This window comes from Opisthocomus hoazin, chromosome 15, assembly GCF_030867145.1.
Source record: "Opisthocomus hoazin isolate bOpiHoa1 chromosome 15, bOpiHoa1.hap1, whole genome shotgun sequence".
Taxonomy (NCBI): domain Eukaryota; kingdom Metazoa; phylum Chordata; class Aves; order Opisthocomiformes; family Opisthocomidae; genus Opisthocomus; species Opisthocomus hoazin.
The window spans coordinates 14,666,757-14,691,574 of NC_134428.1; the positions used below are offsets into that span (position 1 = coordinate 14,666,757).

General features: G+C 55.0%; 1 protein-coding gene across 10 annotated transcripts in view; it reads left to right on the forward strand.

Moving 5' to 3' along the window:
- LOC104333678 (ankyrin repeat and fibronectin type-III domain-containing protein 1) overlaps window positions 1-24,818 on the forward strand; it is a 257,291-nt gene that overhangs the window by 200,574 nt on the left and 31,899 nt on the right. For 4 of the 10 annotated variants that reach the window (XM_075436763.1, XM_075436764.1, XM_075436761.1 and 1 more), the window contains one exon: window positions 16,572-16,700. The exons of 4 other annotated variants lie outside the window; for them this stretch is intronic. In XM_075436763.1, coding sequence (XP_075292878.1) covers window positions 16,572-16,700 — 129 coding nt within the window. Of the gene's footprint in view, window positions 1-10,551; window positions 10,790-16,571; window positions 16,701-24,818 lie in introns of those variants that run through there. 2 more of the 10 variants (XM_075436766.1, XM_075436767.1) reach the window with 2 other exon arrangements.

Sequence of the window (24,818 nt, forward strand, 5' to 3'; positions counted from 1 at the left end):
GGCTTGCTATTTTTCCTGGGGAGAGACAGCACTGGGAGGTCCCGTTCAGGTATGGCTTTGGTGGTGATAGCTCCATCGCTGTGGCCCTGATCCAGGAAAGTGTGTTTTTCTGAAGCATTGATCTCCACGGGCCACTCTTAACCCTGGAAGATGAATACACGCTGAAGTGTTTTGTTGGACTTCGTCCTATAAAAGCAGTGTACCTTCAGCAGCTGAGGGAACCAAAGCCAACGATTCAAACCAACCTGAAAGCCACTTGCAAGGCCACGAGAGTTTGATCCCCTTGCAGCAGCAAGGCATGAGCATCATGGTGTGGCAGCTCCTCTTCCTCTCCATGAATTAACCAGCTGCAAGGAAGAGCAAGGAGAGCAGGCACTGCGGTCACACATCCCCAGGGAGTGGGTGGTGGGACGTGGTGAAGGAGAAAACAGAGACTGGTGCCTGTAGTGGTGCTCTTGGTGGCTCCTGTTTCGCAAAGCCATCGATCAGCCATCACCTAACGGTGCTCTGTATTGCGATCAGGTTATGGCTGGCTGAAGTCATGCCCAGGATTAGCAGAGGGTCTCGAGGTACCTCTGCAATGATCCTAATGTCAGACTTCGCTGAAGTCAAGTGACCTGGTGCTGGAGGTGAGAGGTTTTGAACATGGTGCCGGGTGCTGCAAGGTGCTGGGGCCATAGTGGACTTTCCCCTCCCTTCTCTCAGCTGTTTTGCTTTGGGGTCTGACTGCAGCTTTTCGAGGGTTGAAGTTGTCATTGAGGCTTTTCTAATCTTGATTATGTTCATTAGCACAGTTCCTATCAAAGAACAGCACGTTCCCTCCCTGTCCTGGTTTTCTCCCTGGTTAATAACCCTTTGCTGCTTTGGCTCATTTGGAAAAAGAGACAGTAGCTTTGGGAACAACTCCTGATATAATAGACAGACGTCAGCATTTTCAGTCGGATCTGAAAAGCGACGTTAATTCAAAGAGAGGGCTCAGTGAAATGACTGCAGAAGGCCCACGTGAACATGTCTGGGGAGGACTGAGCCAACCTGTATCAAAACACGGCACTGTGTGTGTGTGTTCCAAGCTGCTGAGAGATGCTCTGAACCCAGATGGTTGCTTTTCCTTTCAGCAATGGCCTGTAACAGCAGCCTCCTGCTTCTCCCTTCCCTCCCTGAGGCTCTACTTTGGAGGTACCCATTGCCGAGACTCACGGTGCAATGAAAACACTTATAACAGGGTTGAGTGGTGCAGGAGAAGACGTAAGGTGCAAGAGATTGTACAGCAGAGGCTGAGCTGTTGCATTTGCTGCGCGTCTTGGAGGCATGTGCTGGGGAGCCATGTTTTGTCTAGGGTTGAATGGGAGGTGGTTATGGTTTCTGAGCATCTGCTCTGCTTCTGAAGCCCCCACCATCTTCCTCAGCTGGGTTTTATTGGTGCTGAGGAACAGACCAAGGACACCAGACTGAGGTTTAAAGTGAGCAGGGACAATTATCGCAAGACCATGCCCCAAACTTTCTACCTTAAGGAAGGTGGAGCAAGTGCTGCCATTGCATCCGAGATGCTGAACCCATGGCCATTAGCAGCACAGCCCCGTGCCAAGGACCTGTGGGTATTTACTGTAGGGACCCTGCTGCTGGTTTGGGGGGAGTCAGGAGACCACCTGCCTCGTAGGACCGTTGCCTGTGGAGACAAGGTACGTACCAAGCAGGGCTAAGTCAGTTCAGTGCAGGGAAAAGACTGTGTCCATTGTGTGGTTTCAGTAAATCTGAGATTTAGTTCCAGGGGAGATCAGCATCTCTGTGTGAGTTTGGCACTCAAGGAAGCAAGAGGCACCCATGTGATGCTCTAAATCTTGGAGACAAGGTCTCCCATCTTACCTGTTGTGGCCTTGACCATTTCAGGATACCTTTTTCACTGTCTGTGAAAAGCATAGCTGGCCAAGAAACATCTCCAGCCGCTGTTCTCCTCCAGAGCAGAGGGCCCAGCTCTGCCAAAAAGAGGCATCTTTCCACGGAGCCTCCAGAAACTCAACTCTCAGCTGCAGCACCCTGTGGACCTGCTGGCTGGTCGCATCAAATGGCGATTTGCTCCAAGAAGTTGGAAAGCACTCGCTCTGTGACAGCCTGGATGGAGTTGCAGCGAGGTGTGAAGGGTGCTGTGTCCTGGAGGACCTGCCTCCCATGGTGTCCCCACCCCCCAGGCAGCATTTGCCATGTGCCGAGATGTGTTTTCAGCAATGACCTGCGATGTGGGCTGTGCTGGAGAATGGAGGGGGAAGATGAGACACCTGGAAGGCATCCATGCTGCTATTACCAGTGTAAATAATCTACCTCTTGTTGATTCTTCAGGACTACAGGTCTTCTCCAAGGACAAACCATCCAGTGGTTTATTTTTCACTGCTGGCTGTTTGCTTGTCTGAAACCACTTTTGAGGACTTTGGGCTCCCAGCAGCCAGCACCACAGAACACACCGCACTGGGGTTTTAAGTCAGCTAGTGCAAAGTCTTACGTCATGGCTTTGTCGTTGCATTTCTGTATCATGCTTATGTGGGTGGTCAGATGTTGTTCAGTGGCAGAGAGGGCCTTGCACAACCACAGAGTGGTCTCGTGGTCTGACGTGTGAAACCCAAGCCCATGATGAAAGGCAGATAGTGAGAAGGTCACCCACCATGGTTCACGTCTCTAGCATTGGCTTTGCATAGTGGTTGTGGTCTTTGCTTCAGGATTTCTTGGTTGGAAATGAAACTGTCTCGGCTCCTGCATCACTCCATGCTCAGTCCAGGATGAGCTGCGTCCCTCTCACATCTCTGTCCTCCCACCACTGCCCTCAGTGTGGTCATGTATGAAGGACATTTTAGGTGCGGTGCGGGAGCTTTGCTGATAGGCAGTGCCTCATGTGGAGGCCATCAAGTGCCACTGGTTCTCCTGCTGGGAGATGACTCTCTTGCATGAAGAGGCTCCTGTGTTGGAACAGAACACCTTTCACCAGCCTGGATGGCACAGCTGTCCATCATGGGGTCTGAGGAAATGGGCCTGATGGTGATTTAATTATGCTGAGCATGGTGTGGTGTAGACAGCTAGCTTCTGAGGAGCTCAGATCCTTGTGCTCAAACAGCCAGTCCTTGCAGCCCTTGGGGACAGGTGGATAGTAAGACTTAATAGGGAAAATGAGGCACAGAGATTTTAGCTCATCAATGAGGCCATGCAGACCAGACTGGTGTCCTTTGATTTGCATAGTACCAGATGAAAGCCATTGAGCTGGGTTCTCTCACAGGCTGGCCTGGGAGAGGACCCCATCCCCATGCTCAACCCCTTGCTGTGGTCCCTGACCCGGCCAGTCCTCAGCCGGATGCTGCCTGGAGACGTACCCCCCACAGGGACCACATCTCTAACAGATCACAGCGAGGTTCCCGGCACTGGAAATGGCTTTGGCCCATCCTGCTTGGCTCTTGCTGCAGCGCATCGCTCCTCCCAATCCTTGACTCCTGGCTTTTGGGTTGCTCGCATCAGAGCCGAGGCGGTTTGCTCTTCCCTGAGGGCAGCAATTGCCTCTCGCTCTCCCTTGCCTCGTTGCTGGAGTCCCTTGTGCCCCAGGCGCCGAGGAGCTCTTCTCTCACTTGGCTGCAGAAATGGGCTCAGCATCCCAGAAATTCAGGCTTTCATGTGGGAGCCAATAGTCACACAACCTCCGTCCAGAAACCATCATTATCGGCTGCTTGCTTTTTCTTGGTTTCTTTGAACTACAGCTCCCAGGATGCCTGAAGATATGCAGACATCCCGAAGACAGTGGTTTCCCATAAACTTTTGGGGTTTCATGCTTTGCAGGCAGGAATGTTTTTATTGCATCTCAAATCCCTTCAAGTCCCTCAAACCTCCATGGCGCTTTCCCGCTGTGGGGCAGACGCAGTGGCTGGAGACGGCTGCGAGGGAGGCATGCCAAGGGCTTTTCTCGCATGCATTTTTCCCCTTCGTGCAAGAGGGACCTTTGTAAATCCTCATTATGCCTTTTCAAGGGGACTTTTGGACGGGGAGGAAGTTTGGACAAGCTACGGTTTGCCTGAAGGGATGAGTTTCTCCGCTCTCCTTCTCGCCATTAAATAATGGCTGTTAAGCAGCATCCTGCTCCTGTGTGCGTTGCTGGGCAAAGCATGGAGATGCTAGTGGGCGAGTGCCTCAGGCAGGGTGGTAAGGGGTTTTCACTGGGCTGGGAAGAGCTGGGGATGCAGGGAAGCGAAGAAGATGCGGATTCGTGCACCAATGCAAGAGCCTAGCGCGCTGGGTTTTAAATCCTGACATGCTAACAAGAGCTAAGGAAGAAACAGAGGGGGAAATTTTCCTTTAGCATGGAAAGATGGGGTTGTAAGTGTGACCTGGTGCATCCCCATCTCCCAGCCCCCAGCACAGATCCACCCCTGGGCCAGGTGAAACATCAGGGGACACGGTATGTGCTGTCCCACCGGTGTCCCCACACCTCCGCATCTTCATGCTGCCCATGCTGGGACCAGGGGGAGGGTGCTGGGAGCAGAGCGGGGTCCGTGGCATGGACCCGGCTCACCTAATAACCACTTACTTTCTGTAGGAGAGGAAACGCAGAGGGCAGAATAGGGCTGTGTGTAACTCAGTGGCGTTTTATGACATTGTTCTTCTGACCATAAGAATACTTTGATGAGTTTTTCCCATTTGGTGCTGGTGAACACCAGTGTTATAGTCAGACTCGTAGTATTTTGCCTTCCTCCTATTTGCCTTTGGTTGGTTAAAAAAAAAGCCCAGGATCCTCCATGGCTTGGATTTTAATACGTATTTCTTCTATAGGTGCTACTTTACCAGCTTGAGGACCTTTGTGAATGAAACATGGAGGTGCTGGGTGCCCTTTGGGGGCTATCAGCAGCACCAACCACCCGGCTCTTGCAGGAGGCCCACAGGCATGGGTTGGGCTCGGTGTGTCCCCATGGGACATGTCCTGGCCCTGCTCTGCACTGTCCCAGAGCAGCGAGGCCAGCGGGGTGCTGCCGGGGGTCCACTCCTGGGCGAGTGTCCTGGTGCCTGGTGCTCTGGGCTCATTCCCTGCCACCTCTCTCCCGTCCTTCCCTGCAGCCCCCTGCGCAAGCACACCTGCACGCCCAAGCACAGCCGTGTGCCCAAGCACATCTGCGTGCACAAGCACGCCCGCATGCACGCATGGCTGCTGGCACCTGCCCGCCCGTCCCAGCAGCGAGCGATGGTGACAGGCGGTGTGGTCCGCTGGAGAAGGCGGGTGCCAGCCCAGAAAGGAAAACCGTCGAGGCTCTGCGGCTGGCTCGTGTTAACCACATCACTCCTCTCCTGCACTTGGAAAAGCCTGGCCGACTGGCAGCCCAGAATAACAAGCTTTTCCATTCCTGCGCGCAGCGTCGGACGCGGGGCCATTTAAAACAAGAGCCGGCTCCAGCTAGAGTGCAGTGCTCAGACTAAACAACGACGCATCCCCTGCGGCGTGGCTCGTCCCCTGCAAAGGGGGATCGGGCTGAAGTCACAGCTGCCGGGGCAGATCGGTACGGCACGGCGGGGATGCCAGGGTGGCATGGTGGTGCCTCACCATGTGTGGGCTCAGCCTGAGCCGCAGCCGGAGCGGAAATGATAGAGTCCTTAAAAATAAGCAAAGTGATGGAGATTTTACCCAAGGAAAGGAATTTTTGCTCATTTTATTTTGTAGATTTTATTTAGTTGTTGTCTGTAGATGGTTGAACTTTTGTTTTTAAAGTAGATTAAAGTAGATTTTAAAGTAGATTAAAGCCAGTTTTGAGGGCAAAGCATATTGGTGCATGCCATTCATTAAATGGTTCTCATCAATAATACAGTTTATGGTAGGGAGTCAGAAAAAGATCTTTGTTTCCATCTTCTTTTAAGCTGTTTTACAGCACCAAATGGAGATAACAGGATCTTAATGAGACAAAGTGGCAGGCATGGAGATCCTAGCCTAAGTATTGCTTAGAGTCTGCAGAGAAAGGAAACTTCCAGATCATCTCACGTTGTCTTCAGGATCCCACATCTTCTGAAATCCTGCAGCTCCATTCTTGGACCACATTCGTGTCACTGGGTGCGGGGTCTCTCAGCAGCATGTCCCACTGCCTCCTTGCTATACTCACCCATGGGATCCTTCCTGGCTCGGACGCATGTGAGGATGAGTTCACGACAGGATTGTGTGTGCCCATGGATGATGACAATGCCCAGGGAGGGAGATGATCGCAGTGTCACAGAATCACAGAATGGTCGGGGTTGGAGGGGACCTCTGTGGGTCATCTAGTCCAACCCCCCTGCCAAAGCAGGGTCACCCAGAGCAGTCTACACAGGACCACATCCAGGCGGGTCTTGAATATCTCCAGAGAAGGAGACTCCACAGCCCCTCTGGGCAACCTGTTCCGGTGCTCTGTCACCCTCAAAGTGAAGAAGTTCTTCCTCGTGTTCAGCTGGAACTTTCTGTGCTTCAGTTTGTGCCCATTGCGCCTTGTCCTGTTGCTGGGCACCACTGAAAAGAGTCTGGCCCTGTCCTCTTGACCTTAAGATATTTATAAACATTTCTAAGGTCCCCCCTCAGCCTTCTCCAGGCTAAACAAGCCCAGCTCCCTCAGCCTTTCCTCATAGAAGAGATGCTCCAGTCCCCCAGTCATCTTTGTAGCCCTCCGCTGGACTCTCTCCAGTAGCTCCTCATCTTTCTTGAACTGGGGGGCCCAGAATGGGATGCAACTGATCCCATGGCACGGGCATGCCGGGGGGCTGCAGGGCACAGCATGACTCATCAGGCTGTGGGCACGCGTGCCCAGCATCTCTGTTCCTGCGCGGACAGCTGTTGGTCAGAGGGGGGACAGTTGTTATTGTCAAAATGCAAATGAATAAAATCATTGTTTTGGCAGCGAATTTTTAGGGGAAGGACATGCAAATTTACCTTCCGTTCAGAGTGTACATTGGTATTAAAATACAATGTTTGAAAGCCAAAACAAAGGAACATTTTAATTTGGGACTCATCAGATGGTTCCTTCTGCTTGGATTAGCATCAAATTCTTTGCAGCAAATGCTGTAAGTTTGATAAAACTCTGGTTTTCAAAGAAAACAAGAACAAAGTTCTAAAAATGCCATCCATTTCCAGGGGTTGTTGCTGCTTTCATTTGCCTCCGCTGTCGTGAAGCAACTGGCTTGGTACAGAATACTGGACAGGCTGACAGGGGCAGGCTTTGGGAAATGCAAGTAGGACGTGAGGTTGGGCTTCTTCCTGGGTGTTGCTTTAATCTTGCTCTAAATAGCTCAGAAAAGTCAGCCCCAGGGTTCGGCTCAGGGATGCAGGACCCGGGAGGTCTGGTGGGACCTCGGAGCACACCTGAAGGGAGCTGGCAGACCTCGCTGTCAGGGTGAGAGTGAGTGGGCAGCAGGGTCAGGAGCCTGCCCAGATTGCTGACGGAGGCTGCGCTGAAGGGATGTCTTGTGTTTCTTTCCTTGGCCTTCTTTCTAAACACCCTCCAAATCAAACCTGCTTTTCCGCAGTGCTTGGAAACAGCTGTGCTGCTTATTTAAATGCACTCATGAGGTATCTCCGTCCTTCTCCCCCTGCTTCCCTTCTCCTTTCATCCTTGGCTGTACCTACCCACCTTGTGTTGCAGATCAGAAATAGCGACTAGCCACCGACTCGCTAATTGTAATGCAGCCTGATAATGCCAGCTATAATTAGCTGTACATATCAAAGCGGTTTGCTGGCAGAAGTTTTTTTGACCTCGTTGTCATACTTTAAATAGAGGATCCCGTCTGCTCTGCCTGGCTCCTTGCTGCAGAGCCTGGTTCTGCAGAGCCCAGCTTGGTCCTTCACAGGGAAGCCAGCCCAGCGTCAGGCTAGGTGCCTGCATTTGCCAGGCTTGTGAAGAGCCAGGCCTGGCAAAGCAGTGCTGACTGGCAATCTTTAAGCACTGCTTATGCCCCTGACTATGTGGCAAATGTCAGCAACCACTGAGAGATTTTCTGCCACAAAGTCCCTGACCTGAGGCCCTGGCCGCTGCGGCTGGCCAGGTGTGCTGTGCCAGCGACACAGGGCTGTCCTGGGTTGTGGTTATCAGGTTGTGCAGCTCTGACCCATCTCTCCCTTAATGGCTTTAGGGCGCTCATCAACCAAGAGGCATCTGGTGTTGATGTGTGCTGTGGCGCAGGGAGGAACAGTTCAGGGTCTCCAAATACAGCATCTTGTCTTGAGCTGTAGCATCAAGTCCCAGGGCTGTCTCTTTATTCCCTCTTGTCAAGATCTCTAGCTTCTTTCTTTGCCATCTCCTGCAACTCCTGCCACTCTTTCACCGTCTGTAGCATCCCCACTGTCCCTCTCTCTGGCCTCGGGAAGTCTCAGTGCACTGGCCAGCAGTCCTACCCCTGCAGCAATTCCTCGTTGGGTCAAAATGAGCATCACAAGCTTTGCTCAGTCCCAGCAGACTGGCTGGCGTAGCTTGTGAAGACCCATCCCTGGCAGGTGGGTGAGCCAGTGTGCTCACAGAGCTTGTACCCTTAGCAGTGCAAAAGCCTTTGGCTTCTTTGCAGCGTCACCCAGCCTCAGCACATCGCGCAGCTCACAAGCCCGGTCTGATAACGCATGGAGAAGTTTGACTGGGTGGATACGCTCGAATTCATCACCGTGGCTGCCCGCAGCTGCTCTGCTGTGCTGTCTAATCTGTCCTGAGCTCTTCAAGGAGGTAGACGAGCGCCTGTTCCACTGATGTGCTGTTCAGCACTGTAGTGCTCAGCGGGGGAGAGATTTCCTAGTGTAATAGCCTGCAGGCAGACCTTGGGCTGTAATGGCATCAAATCTCACAAACTAATCATGGTTGAGTCAGCAGGAGAAGTGGGACGCTCAAGTCATGAAGGAAACCCAGGGACTTGAAAAACTGTTGATGAGGTCCTTTCCCTGCCCAGAGCTGATGACCTGCCCTTTTGATGACGGACCAAACCTCCTGAGATGCTCTCTGCTGCCCTACCGCACCTCGCTGGTGTTTGGGTTGAATCACAGAATCACAGAATGGTAGGGGTTGGAAGGGACCTCTGTGGGTCATCCAGTCCAACCCCCGTGCCGAAGCAGGGTCACCCAGAGCAGGCTGCACAGGACCTTGTCCAGGCGGGTCTTGAATATCTCCAGAGAAGGAGAATCCACAGCCTCCCTGGGCAGCCTGTGCCAGTGCTCCGTCACCCTCAGAGGGAAGAAGTTCTTCCTCATATTCAGGCGGAACTTCCTGTGCTTCAATTTGTGCTCAGTGCCCCTTGTCCTGTCGCTGGGCACCACTGAAAAGAGTTTGGCCCCATCCTCCTGACACCCACCCTTCAGATATTTGTACGCATTTCTAAGGTCCCCTCTCAGCCTTCTCTTCTCCAGGCTGAACAAGCCCAGCCCCCTCAGCCTCTCCTCATAGGAGAGATGTTCCAGTCCCCTCACCATCCTTGTAGCCCTACTGTTGTGTTCTGGCAGGAGATCACCTGAGCTTCCCATTTCCATCCCCAGGCCGCATCTGGGGAGTGGGGCATGAGCCCCCAGAGGTGTGACAGAAGGGCAGTGTCCTGTACAGATGTGGGGGGTCATCAGCAGAAGCCCTGGGAGGGCAACCTTGGCAGGCAGCGATGGCGATGTGTAGTCAGTGTCTGTCCTCGAGCTAAAGGAACACACTGAGGGCAGGCTCCACTCAAGGGGTCCCCAGCACTTCCCAGCCACCACTCGCCTGGAGCTGAAGTGTGCAGCATCCATCTGGGCTTGGGAAGTCCCTGTGGGCAGTGTCCTGCGCCTGTCACCCAATGACCCAAACCAGTGGTGCAAGAGCTCAGTCCATGGCTTGTGTGTCCTGACCCCAGACATTGCTTATGGATTTAGGAGGTTGAGGAGGAGGAACATGAGGAGAATGGAGTACGTGGCTGTCTGCACCTCACCAGATTCCCTGCGTTGTCACCCATGAACCCATGGAAATTGGAGGCCAGTAGTCAAAACCATTTTCCTCAGTGGTGAGGGCAGGGGCAGGACAGCCTGGCAGCGTCAGTGGGCTCTTGGGGCTTCCTCCTCTGAAGCCCGCCTGGGGGCCTCAGCAGTTGTGATGGGAGTCAGGGCCATTTTCACCTCTGCTTTCTCTCCTTCTGAATAGGAACAGATATCAAAGCAGGGCTGTGCAGGGTGGCAGGGGCTTGCAGCATCCTCTGGGGATGCCGGTGGGGTTTGGTGGCATGTTGTTGTATCAGTGGTACCACAGAAAGCCCAAAGCCAGCAGAGGTGAGCCCAAGGCATTGCTTCCTTCTGCCTGGTGGTCCCTCCGCAGCTGAGCCTGGTCCCTCCTCATCTGAGCACAGTCCCCCCATCTGAGCTTGGTCCCCCCAGCCAAGTCCGGTGCCCCTGGGCAAGCCCAGTCCCCCCAGCCGAGCCCGTGCAGACTCCTGGTTATGTAAAGCCCCGACGAGTGCAACCAGGAGATTCTTCAGTGTCGGAATCTGAGTCACATGGGGCTGTTTTATTTCCCCCTCTGCTAATCTCGTTTCTATAGAAACAAGATTGGGAGGAAAAAAAAAAAAAAGGAAAAGGAAAAAAAGAGCCAAGCACAGAGCGAGCGAGAAACCTGAGGTGATGGGTGAGGGAAGCGGAGGTGGTGGATGAGGAGGTCGGGCGTCGTGGGTGGGAGCAGGGGATCCCGGCCGGGATGGGAGCGTGCTTGTGGTTGCGTGCGTCAGGGGCACGGGGACTCTCCCAAAGACCCGCTCTCGGATGAGCTGCTCCTGCGACGGCGAGCGATCGGCAGAACCCAGAGGGAAAGGAGCAGAGGCTGTGCAGGTGAGTGAGCATCGCTCGCGCTGCTCCCAGACATCTTTCCCCGGCATGGTGTGGCACGGCACAGCATGGCACACCGCAGCTGTGTCTGGCTCCCCGGGGGTCCTGTCCCCAGCTGCTGCTCGGGGGACACGCTTGCGGCTGGAGCCGCGGTCAGTGGGCAGGTGAGTGGGGTTTGCCGGAGCAGCGTTCGTGGTTGACGCTTGCCTGGAGGCTGGCTGTGTGTGCGTGGCCATGTGGCCGTGCATGTTCCCTTTCCGAATCCTGTCTCTCCCGAAAGGCTGCTGCCTGCTCGGGAAGCACTTTTCTAGCTTTGATTATTTTCCCTCTGTTTTATTCTAACTGCACCTGTGCAAGTAAAATGCTCAGAGGAGCCAAACGCCACGGCTGCAGAGAGCGCAGAGAGCTGTGCTGACTCTGAGCCCTACTCACCCCGAGGCAGTGTCCGGCTTCCCAAGGCTGGGCTGCAACTGGGATGCCCGTGGGGAGAAGCCCAGCTCGAAAGCTGGTTTTGCAATGATTGTCCCAAAGGGGCAACCAGCTGAAAATGCTGCTTGTTTGCCTGCTGCCAAGTGTCTGGGCTGTCCACAGCCACCGCATTTCTTGTACCAGGACTGTTGCTTGGCTGTGCTAATTCAAGCGGCTGACGGGTGCCTGTCAGGAGCTGGGTTAGTTCAAAACGATGTACAAGCACGTGCTGGCTCCCGAGTCTCAGGCTAGGGAGTGCAACAAGTGGGAGTTATTCCTGCCTGGGCGAAGTTATCTCCATCTCTGTGGGACGGATGGCTTGTGCATGTGCGGTGGTGAGTGCTTTGGCTGGGCGTGCTGGTGGAGCGTGAGCGTTGCTGGTGCTGCCGGTCCCATGCCGGTGCCTGTGCTGGCGTTGCCTCCTGACCTGGGTCACCTCGCGCCCATGGCACGGTGCAGCTGTGCCCGCACAGACCACGGTCTGCCCTGCAGCTCCAGCTGTGGCATGGCCGGGTCTGGCAGTGCCAGTGGCTGGGTGAGACGCCGCAGGGGCACCCAGGCTTCTGCGGGCACACGCTCACGCTGATGGCTGCAAACTGCTGAAATGCACTGCTTTTTGCAGAGGCAGCCCACGACGTCCCTCCAGGGGCCACCGCAGGGGAGAGGGAGGGCTGAGAGGATGGGGATTTTTCTTGTCTTCGCTTCCCAGTTATGGTGTGGCGTGGGGCACGCGGCGGTGAGGCTTTGCAAACCCCCGGCCGGATTCGTGCCTGTGCACGGCTGTGAAGCCGGAGGGATGAATCGAGTCCCTGTGTGTTTCTCTACTAAGTCAGCTTTGGGAAATGTCATTGCTCATCCACCTGCCCGGCCAGCGAGGGGGTGGAGGGCGGTGCTTCGGACCCTTGTCCTCATCCAAAAGGGCAGCTGAGCGGATTTTTGGGCTGGGATGCTGCACCCTGTGATGGGTCAGCGAGCTGGCTGAGCCACAGGCAGGACTGGGCTGGGCTGCCAGCCCACCGTGTCTCTGCTCTGCCTGCGTTCCCACTGCCTCAGCAAGCTGGGGGCTTCGGCAGTCACCCGTGCTGGGGTCAGACCCCCAGAAAACATGCCTGCTGAAGGGATGGGCATCAGGCTGGTGTTCCATGGCACTTTTGGGCAGCACAGCTGGTGTAGGAGCCATTCCCTGCCCTCAGCCAGTGTCTTCCCCTTTGGCTGGGCTGGGCTGTGCCAGCAGCGAGGGTCCGAGTGCTGCTCTGGGCACCCTCTGCTCATCCTGGTTGAACATCCTGGGGGGCCACCAGCACACACCAGGCTGGGGACAGCTCGGTCTCCATCTCCTTTCAGCAGCAGCATCTCCCTGTGGCTGCCTCTGCCTGCTCAGTGCGTGTGGCGAGGGCTGGGTGCTGCGGCTGATGCCGGGGGGGTGTTTGCCGCACCAGGTCCTGCTGCCACCTGCCCACGAAGTGGTGGTCTGATGGGGAGGGTGCTGCATGCAGGCTTTGCATCCACACACCCCACCGGCAGCAGTGTTCCTGCCTCCCTGGCACTGGCAGATCTGCTCTGCTGGGAGGCTTGGAGGGAAGGGCTGAGGATGGGTATTGCTGCAAGAGTCTCCAGGGCCGATAATTATTTCTGGGGAAAAGATGCTGTGTTCTGACTTAAATGCTGACATGGGACTTCGAACATGTGTAATCTGGCTGACAGATGGCAAGTCATAGAGGTGTGATTTATGATAGAGCACAGTAGCTGAACAACCTTCTCTGGCTGTCAGGAGACAATTCTTCCCAGTGCTGCGGTTGATGTTTCAATTGCTGGTTTTCCCCGCGTGTCCCCTTGGCTCCTCAGCAGCGTGCGGGGACTGCCGAGGAGCCTTGGCAGGTGCCGGTGTGCCAGGCTGGGTCCGCCAAGCCCTGGCAGCGCCGATGCGGAGCTGCTGCAGAGATGCTGCTGCTTATGGTGGGGTGCACAGGTCACCCCAAATCCTGCCCGGGCTGGACCATGCACACTCTTGTACAGCGGGCACGGCTGGGGGAGCGGTGTCCTCTTCCCATGGCTGGGATGAAGCTGGCTCAAGGTGGCAGTGGCTCTCTGGGACTGCCTATTCCCCAGACGCCACTTGTGGCATGGCCTCTCTTTGCCTCAGTTTCCTTGCTTCTACCTTAAGATCCCTAATGCTGATCTTTCTCAAGGGACAGAAGCATCTATTAGTGTTTGGAAAACACTTGGGAAGTAAAAGTGTGGTCCCAGCAGCATCCCCCTCTCCGTGTTACAGGCTCACTGCTGTGGAAGCATCCTGACCCTGGGAGCATCCCGACCCCGGGGGACTGGAGCAGCCCCAGCACGAGGAGCTCAGGAAAGCTGACTCACAAGCAGGGCCTCGGTAGGGCGAGGGGAGTGGGGCAGAGCAGGCTGCCGGCGTCGGGCTGCGTTTGCCTACGTGCAGCCATGGCAGAGCAGGTATGATTCATTCTCTCTTCTGCAGTACAGTTTATGTAAAGCAGCACTGTATAAATAGCCAGATGATACTGTAATGTGCTACTGGCTTTCTAATTAGTGATGCTTCTGCTGGAGTTCTCAGGTCCGGCGGAGGTGAAAGGAGGCCGGTTTGTACCAGGTTGAGAGAAGCTGGGTGAGTTGCTGACAGTTCTTGAGGAGGAGTTGCTGGCACATCAGAGAGGTTGCAGCCACCTCCCTTAACCTGGCTGTGAGCAGCTGGAGGTGGTGGGTGAACTCCTCCACGGCTGAGCAGCTGCTAGGCTGGAAGGTCAGTCTAGAGGGTGAAACCAGCACCCAGCACCTCAAGATTCTTGATTGCCTTCAGGTTTGTGCAATGCGGTGCTAGGGGGGGAGTGACGGCAAGGCCACATGCCCCCGAGGACCAGGTGGCTTCTCCAGCCCCTCTGACACACCTTGTATGGGCCATCTCTCACCCCAGGGACTTATAAGAGTCCTTCACGTCGAGCCCTGTCAGCACATCTGCCTGTTTTCCCTTGCAGCTCTTCTTGGCAGATGCTGTTGGCTCTAGCCAGTGGCTGCTCCTTCCCTGCTTGGGGCGAGTGAGTGCGTCTGGGTAGACCTCCTGGGTGTGTAATTGTCTCGGTGGTGTTGATTGCAACAGGCACGTACCAGCATGGCAGAGGCACTTGTTTGTCGCAGGGCTGGCTGCATCCATGTAGGTGGTTTGGGATTTGCCAACCCCCCCATACCTGCTGGGGACCAGTATGGGATGGGTGGCTGTAATGGTGCAGAGAGCATGGTGAGGATAGGGTGAACATAGCAAACAGGACAGTGTTCTCCAGGCAGTCCCCACATCTGAGGAGACCAACATCCCCAGTGTCCTGGCAGCTGGGGATGGAGCCCTCAGCCCTGGAGGGTAGCAGGAGCCCGTCCTGGGGAGGTGGAAAGCTGGGCAGCTTTAGGACTGTTGCAGTGAGAGCAGCCCAGTGCCGCCGAGGAGGTGATATAGGAAGCCATCAGGACCTCTCCCCGCCACCCAGACCCACCCCTGGGCCAGCACCGAGCCCTGCTTGCCCCGGGGTCCACACTGCGTGGGGGGCTGCTGCAGAACATCAGCGGTCAGTGCCCACACCTCACTAGACTGGGATCTTCTTCCTTGCATCCGAGCTTTGGCACCAGATCAGAGAGGCGAGGTGGCGGGGATGGCGTTATAGTGCGGGGCTCTGGTCGATGGGCGCCTGGGTGGCTCCTCTTCGAACGTCTCTTCCTCCAGCTGCGAGTAGGGGAAAGCTGGGGTTTGAGTTTCTTGTTGCCTTTCTTTCAAGGCAAACCTCATCCTTTACATCAAAGTAGTATTTCTTCTCAAGAATGTAAAGAATGACCCTGGAAGGTCTGAGTGACTCTTTCCCGGCGGCGATCGGAGAGACGAGAGCCTTCTCCAGAAAGCTGTCTCCACCCCGTCCCCAGCAACAGCAATTCATAAGCTGAAAAATAAATCAATAACCAGAGTTAATGAATTGAAGATGTCTGTGTTTAAAATGTATCAGGAAAAAAACTGTTAGCTGGTCGTGGTTGGCTTAATTATTGTGAGGAAAGGCGGGGAGCTCTCGCTTCTGAGAAATACCTCCTTTTTTTCTTTTTTTTTATTGAGGTAATTTGTTTGGTTGAAGCTGGTCAGGACTCGAGAGGAGAGGAGGAATGGCTTTAGCAATGTGTGTACGTTCAAAGTTTGCCCCCAGGTCTGTCCCTCATCCCCTGGGACTTCTGCCAAATTGCTCCTGTCCCCTTCCCTGCCCAGCCCAGCGCCGTCTGAGGTGGGAGCAGACTGTGCCAGCACAGGACCAAAGGAGCAGGAGAGGCAGCGGCTGTGCTGGCATTCATGGCAGGGCTGGCAGACGGCACCAGTGCCACCAGCCTGGTCGTGTGCCCAAGTCGGAGTGTTCCAGCTCCGCAGGCTGCTCCTCCCTGGCTCCCACCTCTGCTCCCGGTGAACTGGCAGCAGGGACAGTTGTGGTACCCTCGGCACAGCAGGCACTGGGGTCACTGCATGCTATGCACTCGGAGATGATGCGGTTGTGCCTCGGGGCAACGGTTCTGTTCTACAGAGAGCCGGCGTGGAGGGGGGTGTGCAGCGTGGCCCCAGAGCCTGGGGATGCTCTTCTCCCTGGTGCCAGGCACTGGGACTGACGCTGGAGCACCCTGCCCAGCGGGAAGGGGCTTTGTCAGTGCAGATGGGTCTTGCAGCTGAACCCGTCTGCTCACACACATTTCTGTTTCCTCCTCCGAAACATCTCCAACGCGGGCTGATTTCCATGTCAACCCTCAACAGGAAAGCCACTCCGATGTTCGAGAGCCCTGGCTGGGAGGCCACGGGAGCTCTGGGGTTTCTCTGGAGGAGCATGCAGCTGTGGCAGAGGTCTGCTTTGCTTCTCTCCGCCAATGCTTCCCTGGCTGCCTGACCGCTCTCAGGCAGGCACTGCAACAAGCAGAAGCAGCCAACGTTTCTCCAGTGCTGACCATCACTGGTTGGCATTTGGGCAGAAGAATACAATGTAGGGAGGTGATTTTGCTGCAGCGGGCAGCAGGACCTGGTGTTAACTCCGCCTGCCAGGCTTGCAGCTTCAGTTTTGCTAACAGCACGCCATGGACCCGTGCTGGTCTTTGCTTGCTGAAGCGATGCTTAATCTGCTGCTGCTTTGTTTCTTCCCTCCAAGGCTGGTGCCGCCCCATCCCGGTGCCGCTGACCTCCGGGAGCTCCCTCCTTTCAGCTCTGAGCATCACCTGGCTTTGTGCCGCGGACCTGCTGCTGGGAGTCGGGGTGCTTCAGTGACATTAACGCCTTTCCTCTCCCCTTCCCCAGGTCGGAAAGCAGCCTCTCTAGGTTTGCCCACCGCTTGTCAGTTAAGCAGAAGCAGGAGAAGAGAAGGAAAGCTGAGTATGCCTCGGCTGAGCTGTCTGCCTTCCGGCCCAGGTCTCTGAGCATTGAATGGTAAGAGCTGCAGAACAGAGCTGGAGGAAAGGATCTCCTGCCTCTCCAGTCGCCCTCCCGTCCCCACTGCTGCCACTCTCTGTCCCTGTCCAAGCAATGTCCCATGGGGCAACACCCCTTCAAACCCCTCCATCTATGCAGAAGGTCCCCCAGGGTGTCAAGCCAAAACATCCCCTGTCGTCCCAGTTCAGGGAGCAGCGGGGAGCCCTGGGCATCTCCTTCCTTGGGGGGCTGAGGGAGATCCCACGAACTGAGCCGTGGGGGTCTTCCGGGGCTCATGTGGGACACAGACGTGAGTGTCTGCTGGGCCAGCGCACGTGAGCGCACAGCTGCGCCTCCCCTCTCCCCTTCCCTTCCCAGCCTGCGCTCCTCATAGGAGCTGCCCAAGGGTGCACCCCGCAGCCTCTCACTGCCCAGTGCACCTCCGTTGGATAGACCAAAGCCAAGTGCCGCGGTGGGACGGCCGCAGCCGAAGCACCGATGCGGGGGCACCGGGAGCCGCAGGGGCTCCCTGCTGATGCTGTGCCCAGCGTGAGTGGTGTGGGGGGACAGGGCTGCCCCAGCACGAGCTGCCCTCCGGGGCAGCCCTGTTTGCCCACCCCGGAGGGATGCAGTGCTCCCTCCTTCCCCGCTGCTGCTGCTGCTGCTGCAGTGCCCGCGGGGCCCCTTGTGCCGAGCACAGGTCTCAAACTGCAGTCCCTGCTCGAGCAGGGAGTAATTTATCCTGGGAGTCTAAGCTCTGATGCAACAGCCTTGGAAGCAGATCACAGTCAACCCTCCCAGCGTTAGAGGTGATCTGCTAAGGATATTTAAAAGAACTGGGAATTGCATTGCATTCTGCTTCCTTAGATGGAGAAGGGAGGGTAAAACTTTTTTTTAAAAAAAAAAAAAAAAAGAAAGAAAGAAATGCTTAGAAACTGCAAGAATGTCGAGTTTGGTTTTCGTTTTCCCTGCTTTTTTTGGAGATCTTTCTGGCATTTATTGTATGTTCTGACACTTCAGTGTGAGGTTGTGGAGTCCTCCTCAAAGGCTTCCTCTATCTGTGAGGTTAGTTAGGCATCAAAGCTAACTAGGTATTAATGAGGCCAGACAAAGAATTTAAGCTATTTGGTGACAGATTGCTTTCTTCTTCAGTTGCACAACTTTCTTCCCTTCGCTGAAACGATGTCATCGGGAAAGATGTTCTGCAATTACTATGAATCTTCCAAATAGACAAACATGTGAATTTGTAATACACTAAACAGGAAAAAAAAAGCAAAGAACTCATTAAAAACAAACAGTTTATCTTTATTCATAATAAACAAGCAAGAGAAGTCAGTAAATCTCTTTTCCCCCTTTAAATGTCTCTTTGAAGCCCCCAGATCCCAATTTAGGCCTGCAGTGTCAAGCTATATTTGTGGTACATTTTCACTCACTCCGTAGCATTTTCCTGGGGGAAGCCATCTGTCTTGTATTAGTTTGCAAAGCACCTTGTGCAGCAGCAACACTGCAGCGGTGGTAGATGATGCTGTTTTGTGGGGTTTTTGCAAGCCAGCTTGGAAACGAGCTCTCGGTGAGGAGGAATAGCCTTTGCCTTTGGTTTGCCACGTGCCATCGCGCTGGAGATCAAGGCTGGAAAGTGTGAGGCCTGAAAGAGGTGACCTGATGTCACCGCTTCCATGGGGACAGAGGCACAGCTGGTCTGGCTCGGGGAGGACAACTGCCCTGCGGCCGTGGGTTGTATCTGTGGCCGGAGACATCTTGAGCCAGGTCAGACATCTGACCTGGCAGCCAGGCTCGGGTGGGCTGCGGTGCTGGGACTTGGATGCTGGGGCTTCGCTGGCACTCAGCACAGGGACACAGCAGAGGGGTGACCCAGGGGGGTCACAGTGATGAGGAGCTGAGTGGGCAGCAGCGGGGTGAGGACGCTGCCCACTGCCTGCTCCCTGACCGTCTCAGTGTGCTTGTTAATGCCCTCCCTGTTGCCGTGGTTGAGCAGACAACCCCGGAGCTGTGCTAGCTGTGCTGCTGCAGTGCAGGAATTCAGTTGGCTTTTAGGTGCGCACAGCCCAGTTTCCAAAGAGCGGCTGGGGGCACCTGCACGCACAGCATGGCGTGCTGCCTCCCCGGCACGATGGGCATGCTGCAGGCAGGTTTTCACCCGTGCCAGCGGTGCAGTGCCTGGTCCACAGTACACACTTGCACTCAGGGAGGCACTTGGAGCCTTTTCCTGTGCAAGCACCAGCATCCTCCTACAGCCACATCCTGCAAAGGTGGCACGTGGCCTTTTCCTTGATGTAAAACATTTCTCTGCAATCCCCTGTGCGTCTTCAGGGATCCGTGATCATTCTAGCAGAATCAGCATCCTCATTTGGTTGCTCCAAACCGTCGTGCCGCACACAGGGGAAGGGCCTTTGGAGCCGCAGGTGTCACTGTCCCTACTCGCCCTGTGCCTTGCACAGGAGCTCCAGGGTTGCAGGCAAGGCTGCCGGGTGCCACAGCTGATGGAAAGCATGGCTTGTGCCCTTGCAAATCTACAGATGCCTATTTTGGCTTCCAGAGCAAATATCTACAAATCTGTATTTATAAGCTTAACCCAAGGTCACCACTGCATTGTTTTACCTGCCTCTGTGCAGGGGGTGAACATCCATGCTGTGTATGATGTGGGGTTCAGCTCCTCCCGTGCAGGTAGGAGGGGGATGGCAAAGCAGTGGACTGTGTTTTCCCAAATCAGCAGCTTCGGAGAATCCTGCCCATCTTAATCCAAAGGCTTGAAGGCGAGGAAGGGCTCCTGGACCTGTTGTTACCTATTGCAAAGGAAGAGGTAGAGATTATAAGCACAAAATCATCAGTGCTCATTGCTTTGAAAAGCTGGGTGACAGTCTAGTGGAGGCATTAATGTTTTCTGCCTAAAATTCCTACCAAAACACCATCAGTCCAAGCCATCATGTCTCTGCCATAGCGGAAAGCATCCTTACTTCTCATCCCCACGCAGGGCAAGCTGAGCCAGTTTTCCAGCATTCCCAGTTGTTCAGGTGCTCAGGTAGGGCTGGATGGAACCAAGGCAAAAGAGAAGGAGCTGTACAGTGTCACAGTGTCTGCCTGACACCATGTCCCCTGTGCTGAGTGCTGCCAGGTAGGAAGGGGACAATAGATCCCTTCATCTCCCCTTGGCCCTTCTGCCTGTCCCTGGGGACACCCCGAAGCCCTGTGGGGAGGGCTGCTGGGTGCTGGCATTTCTCTGGGCCGGGAGCTGCAGTTATTTGCTGCCACAATAAACAGGGTGCTGAATGTCCCACGCTGCCCACCCAAAAGCGCAGGGATCCTCCCATCCGTCGCAGAACATCTCCCCTGCTCGCTGGTGGAGTAGTGCTCGTGGGTCACCTTTCTCCCTGGGCACAAGGCAGGCTTTATTCACATGGCACGTGTTTATGTGCTGCACCGGGCGAGCGGAGCGCGGTCCTGCTCCCGAGCACGCCGTCAGTGAGTGAAGCCTCGTTAGTTCCACTTATTAAAAAAAAATTGCTGGGGGGGAGGGAGAGAAGGCAGGGAAAACGTGAAGTATTGAGAAAAGACTTCTTTCATTCATATGTTGTTTACTGAAATAAATACTTCATTATTAGGCTTTTTTTAGGCTATTTTTTTTTAAAGCCAGCACCACAAAGTCTCCAGTGTTGGGGCCCATGAATGTGCTGTATCACCTCAGCCCATTGCTCCTGCGAGCTGGTGTCTTGCTGCCGGGAGGTGCCTGGAGAGAAGCACCATGGGGAGCAGGGTAGTGCGCGGCTTTCCCAAGCTTGGGGGAGAAATCTGGGAACTGTTCGTGTCCAGTTTTATTTAGGTTTACTGATTCCTTTCTCATCCTCTTTGCTGGACTGCGGCTCACAGGGCACCGAGGAACCTTGAGCTCCAAATGAGGCAAAAACTGGCAGTTGAAGCAAGGAAGGATTCTGGGTCCAATTCATTAAAACTGCTTTCTGCTGGTCTGGTTTAGCTCCGAAGCCTAAATAGGACGAAGGTGTGTGAGGCAAAAGCACTCTTGGTTTGAAGCTCGCCACTTTCTGCTGTTGAAGAAGGCGAAAGCTGGCAGCTCCTGTGGAGCCTTCCCGCTGTCCCTACAGCAACCCCGAAATGCCAGCAATCCCCTTTCTCCCCACTTCGGGTGAACTGAGGCAAAGAGAGCCTCCTCTGCTCTGTGTGTGACACCTGAGAAATGACCCATGTTTATCTTTCCTCTTAAGCAAGTCTTAATCCAATAAAAGAGCTCCGATCTGCTGGTTTACTCTTGCGTGTGCAGAGCCTGGGAGCCTCTGTCCCACTCTCGCATCGTTCCAGCTCTGGTGCTCGTCAGGAGTTCCAGCCCCAGCAGGTTTGTCCTCCTGGCATCCATTTGTTTCTTCCTTTTCCTTGCCTACCTCTCGGTCTGGTTTTCCTTCTTCCTCTGCTTGGCTTCCTGCAACACTCCTTTTCCCATACTCACCACTTGTTCACTCTGATTTTCCTCTGTTTTCTTCTTCTTGATTGTTTACTTCTCCTTGCTGCCTTTTCTATTTGGGCTCCTCAAGTTTTTTATGTCGGACAGCCTCCCTGCAATCCGTGGTCAGAATAGCCTATTCCCGTGGTAGCTCAGGAAAAATGCAGCGCATTCCTCACTTCCCCCATCCCCTTATCTTGGTTGGGCTCGTTGGCTGCCCACCACGAGCTGTTGAAGCAACGCTGGCAGGAGCGTGTCGTCTGGTGGTTAGACACATGAGGAGGCAGACAGCCAGCTCGGGTTCAGTCCTGCCTGTGTCTTGTTTTGCTGCCTGACCCCTGGCACGCTGCTGAAGCTCAGCTTCTCTCTTCCCTCTGCCGAAGAGCGGGATGCGCAGAGACTTTCCTGCCCAACAGCTCCGAGTGCAGACTATGCCTGCCTGGATGGGAAAGTGTGCGGTGGTTTTCCCGTGATATCCCAGCACCGGGACTGCGTGTAACGGCTGGTGGGCATCGCTCTGCGGTGGGACCACGGTGCCATGAGGGCAGGAGCTGCAGCTGCCGGGCTTGGGAACCGTGCTGGCACCATTGGGCTGGCTGAGGCGGCACACGCAACTCTGCTGCCGTGCTCTGCCCCATGTTTCAGCTTTGATTGTAAATCAAAAGGCTTTGAATGGAAGTTTTTTCATTAAAGTTAGTTAAGATTTTATACTGTAGTAGTATTTCCCCTTTGCATTTAAGTGGTCTCCTGTGGTGTGGAAATTCTCCCGAAATTGCGGTGCTGGGGCATGAAATGCGTGCCGTGGAAGTGCCTGGCACTGCTCAGCCTCCCTCCATTGCTGCTGTCAGCTGACATGGGCACGCGGTGTGGACAACCTGTCTCCATCGGCAGGCTTCTGGCACCCGAGTCCCGCGGTCCCATGGGAGGTGCTGAGCTGCCGGCTGATCCGTCTGACTGTTCGCGAGCCAGTGCACTGGAGGGCTGCTACTGCAGAGCTCAACGAGAGCCTTGCGCTGTTGCCATCGCCGCAGGCTACAGCCCTACAGGACTTTCCGCAGGACTCGTTGCTTGACAGTCGTCCGTTTGCCAGGAGGAGCCAGCACAAAGTGAATTGTCAGCAACTTTCTGGCAGGCGGGGAGGAGCCGCACCATGAAGACAGAGGGCTCAGAGCTCCTCCGGGTTTCACAGCCCTACTCGAGCTGGCTTACTCCTAATTTAATCCGCATGTCCAAGAGGAGACTTGGAGCCCCTTCTCTTCCCAGCCAAGGAAGCTCTTAGCCTGAGTGAGGGAAATTAAGCAGGAAAACCAGGCCCTGAGCCTTTGGGTGGAAGTGGAAGAGTGCCAGAACCTGGGGTGTGTGCAGGCACCTGGGAGCAAAGAGATGCTCTGGGCAGGCTGAGCCATGGGCCCCACGTCTGCACCGGCTGTGGTGTGGGGCAGGCAGCCCTGCCGAGAGCTTCGCCTCTCACCTCCCACTGGTCCTGGCCATCGATCCAGGGTGAAACACAGCCGCCCCCAGCTTGGTTGTGCTGAGCGCAGGTCCTGGACAGGCTGGCGCGGTGTTGAAACGAAACGCGAGGCGCTTTGTCTCGACTGGGAGCGTTTTAAGCCCTCGCTCGGGAACAATGGCCAAGCTATGGGGTCATTTGTTCTGGTATTTCAGCAGCTCCTCATGATTTATGGGATGTTTTGTTCTGCTGCTTGTCTTAGCTTCCCCCTCTCCACCCTCCCCGTCTCCATCCCTTCTCCATTTCAGCTCCTCCTCCCCCCGCTCCCAATTCCCCTAATAGCTGTGGAGCCTCTCTGCCTTATGAAGTCGTGGTATCTGTGACTTATTGAATTAGCCGTATGGGAGCTGGATGCCCACACCATGCTGTGGTCTGCTGGGGCATCCCGGCAGCCCAGGGAGCCAGCCGGCAGCAGGGCCCCTAGCCCAAGGGCTCTGGGCAGCCTGAGCTTCCCCCCAGCGTGGCAGATGGACGTTGCCATCAGCAGGCCGCTAGAAAGGCGATTTACGGGCAATAAATGCGGTCGAGAGGAGCTGCAGCCCCAGCGAACAAGGACAGCTCTGTCTGCAGAGACTCTCCTGTAGTGGGGCAGGACAGGGGCTTGGCTGCCTGCTCTGAGTGCTGCCATCCCCCCACCTGCCCAGGACACCCCTCCACGGGCGAGGTGAGCAGCAGTTAGGGGGCCCCGGAGCTTTCGGTGTTGAAGTAGGCGTGGGACGATGTGGTTTAAGAGCTTGGCTTTATCCCTGGCACCCTGAGGATGGCCACGGTCGGTGCTCCTGGGTGTACAGAGGGAGCAGGAGTTCACCCCCCCCACACCCCGAGCTGGTGGGACAATGATTCACCAGTGACTGTGAGGGACTAGCTGATGGGGCTGGGGAGGAGCAAGCCCTCAAAATGTGTCCCTGAAAGTTGTATTTGCCTTTAGGAAAGCATGCCATCCCATGGCAGGGGGGGTGGAACTTGATGATCTTTAAGGTCCCTTCCAACCTGAACCATTGTATGACTGTATGAAAATGAAGAATTTATTTGTGGAAAATCTCCTTTTATCTTTGTTGCCTACGAGCCATCTGCAGACAGCTAGAGGCTCAAGGGTAACTGCTGTTCACAGTGATACTGATGCTCCTGCTGCAGCCAGCGCTTAGCCTCATGGATGTCTGAATCTTAGTGTGAGTCAAGCCCTTCCTGATGGCCCCATGGATCCTCCATGCCAGCTGGTATTGCCATAGTGTCAGTGCACTGGATTTGGAGGGCTTTGCAATGACAGAGATGTCACGGCCCATGCAGGTGCCACCCCATGCTGCCGGCAGGGAGCTGGGAGCACCCTGGCTGAGTGGGGGGGTGGGGGGGGAAGGAGGGCAGCATGCGGGGAGTTCAGTGCCATCCAGATCTGCAGGGTCTGTGTGACGCTTGTGCCTCCCCTCCTGATGCCACAGGCCTCTGTCAGCCCGGGTTTCCTCCGCTCTGTGGAGAGGCAGCTCAGCTTGTGATTACGATGAGGCTGGAGAGGCTGGGAGAAGACCAAGGGCCAAATCCTCTCTCTGTGCAGCATTGTGACCTGCTGCTGCGGGCACTGTCTCCAGCAGGTTCAGTGGTCCTGTCTGCGTTTGTTTCTCCTGTCACTTCAGCGGGAAAAATTGAGCCCTCTGGGAAAGTGACAGAAGGAAAATGTTCAGAGAAGACTGATTCTCAGGTTCTCCCTGTCTGGGACTGGAGCCCTCAGCCAGATGCCTTCCTCACTGCAAGCACAGGAAGCAAATATCATTTATTTAAAAGGCAAATTTAAAATATTGTGTTGGTGTGTTGTTCTGGACGCTTCATTCTGCTAGTAGCTGATACCTCCAAGGCCCGCTAAGATTATTTCTCAGTGCAGCATATCCAATATACTCAGCACGCTTTGATTTCTCTCAAATAGCCCATTTGCCTGATTTTTTCTGTTTTATTCTCATCATCTGTCTGCCATTTCCCATGGCCTGGATCTGCAAAGCAGGATGAATGCCTTGGTCCCTGCTGAGGAGTGTGGAAGATGCTCTTCATCCTGTAGGATCTCCACCAGTTTTTCTCCATGAATATGTCCATGCCCAGAAAGTGCCAGTTGCCTGGATTTGTACAGCAGGCAGCCCAAACCCCATGGTTATGCTGCGGGAAAAGTGCA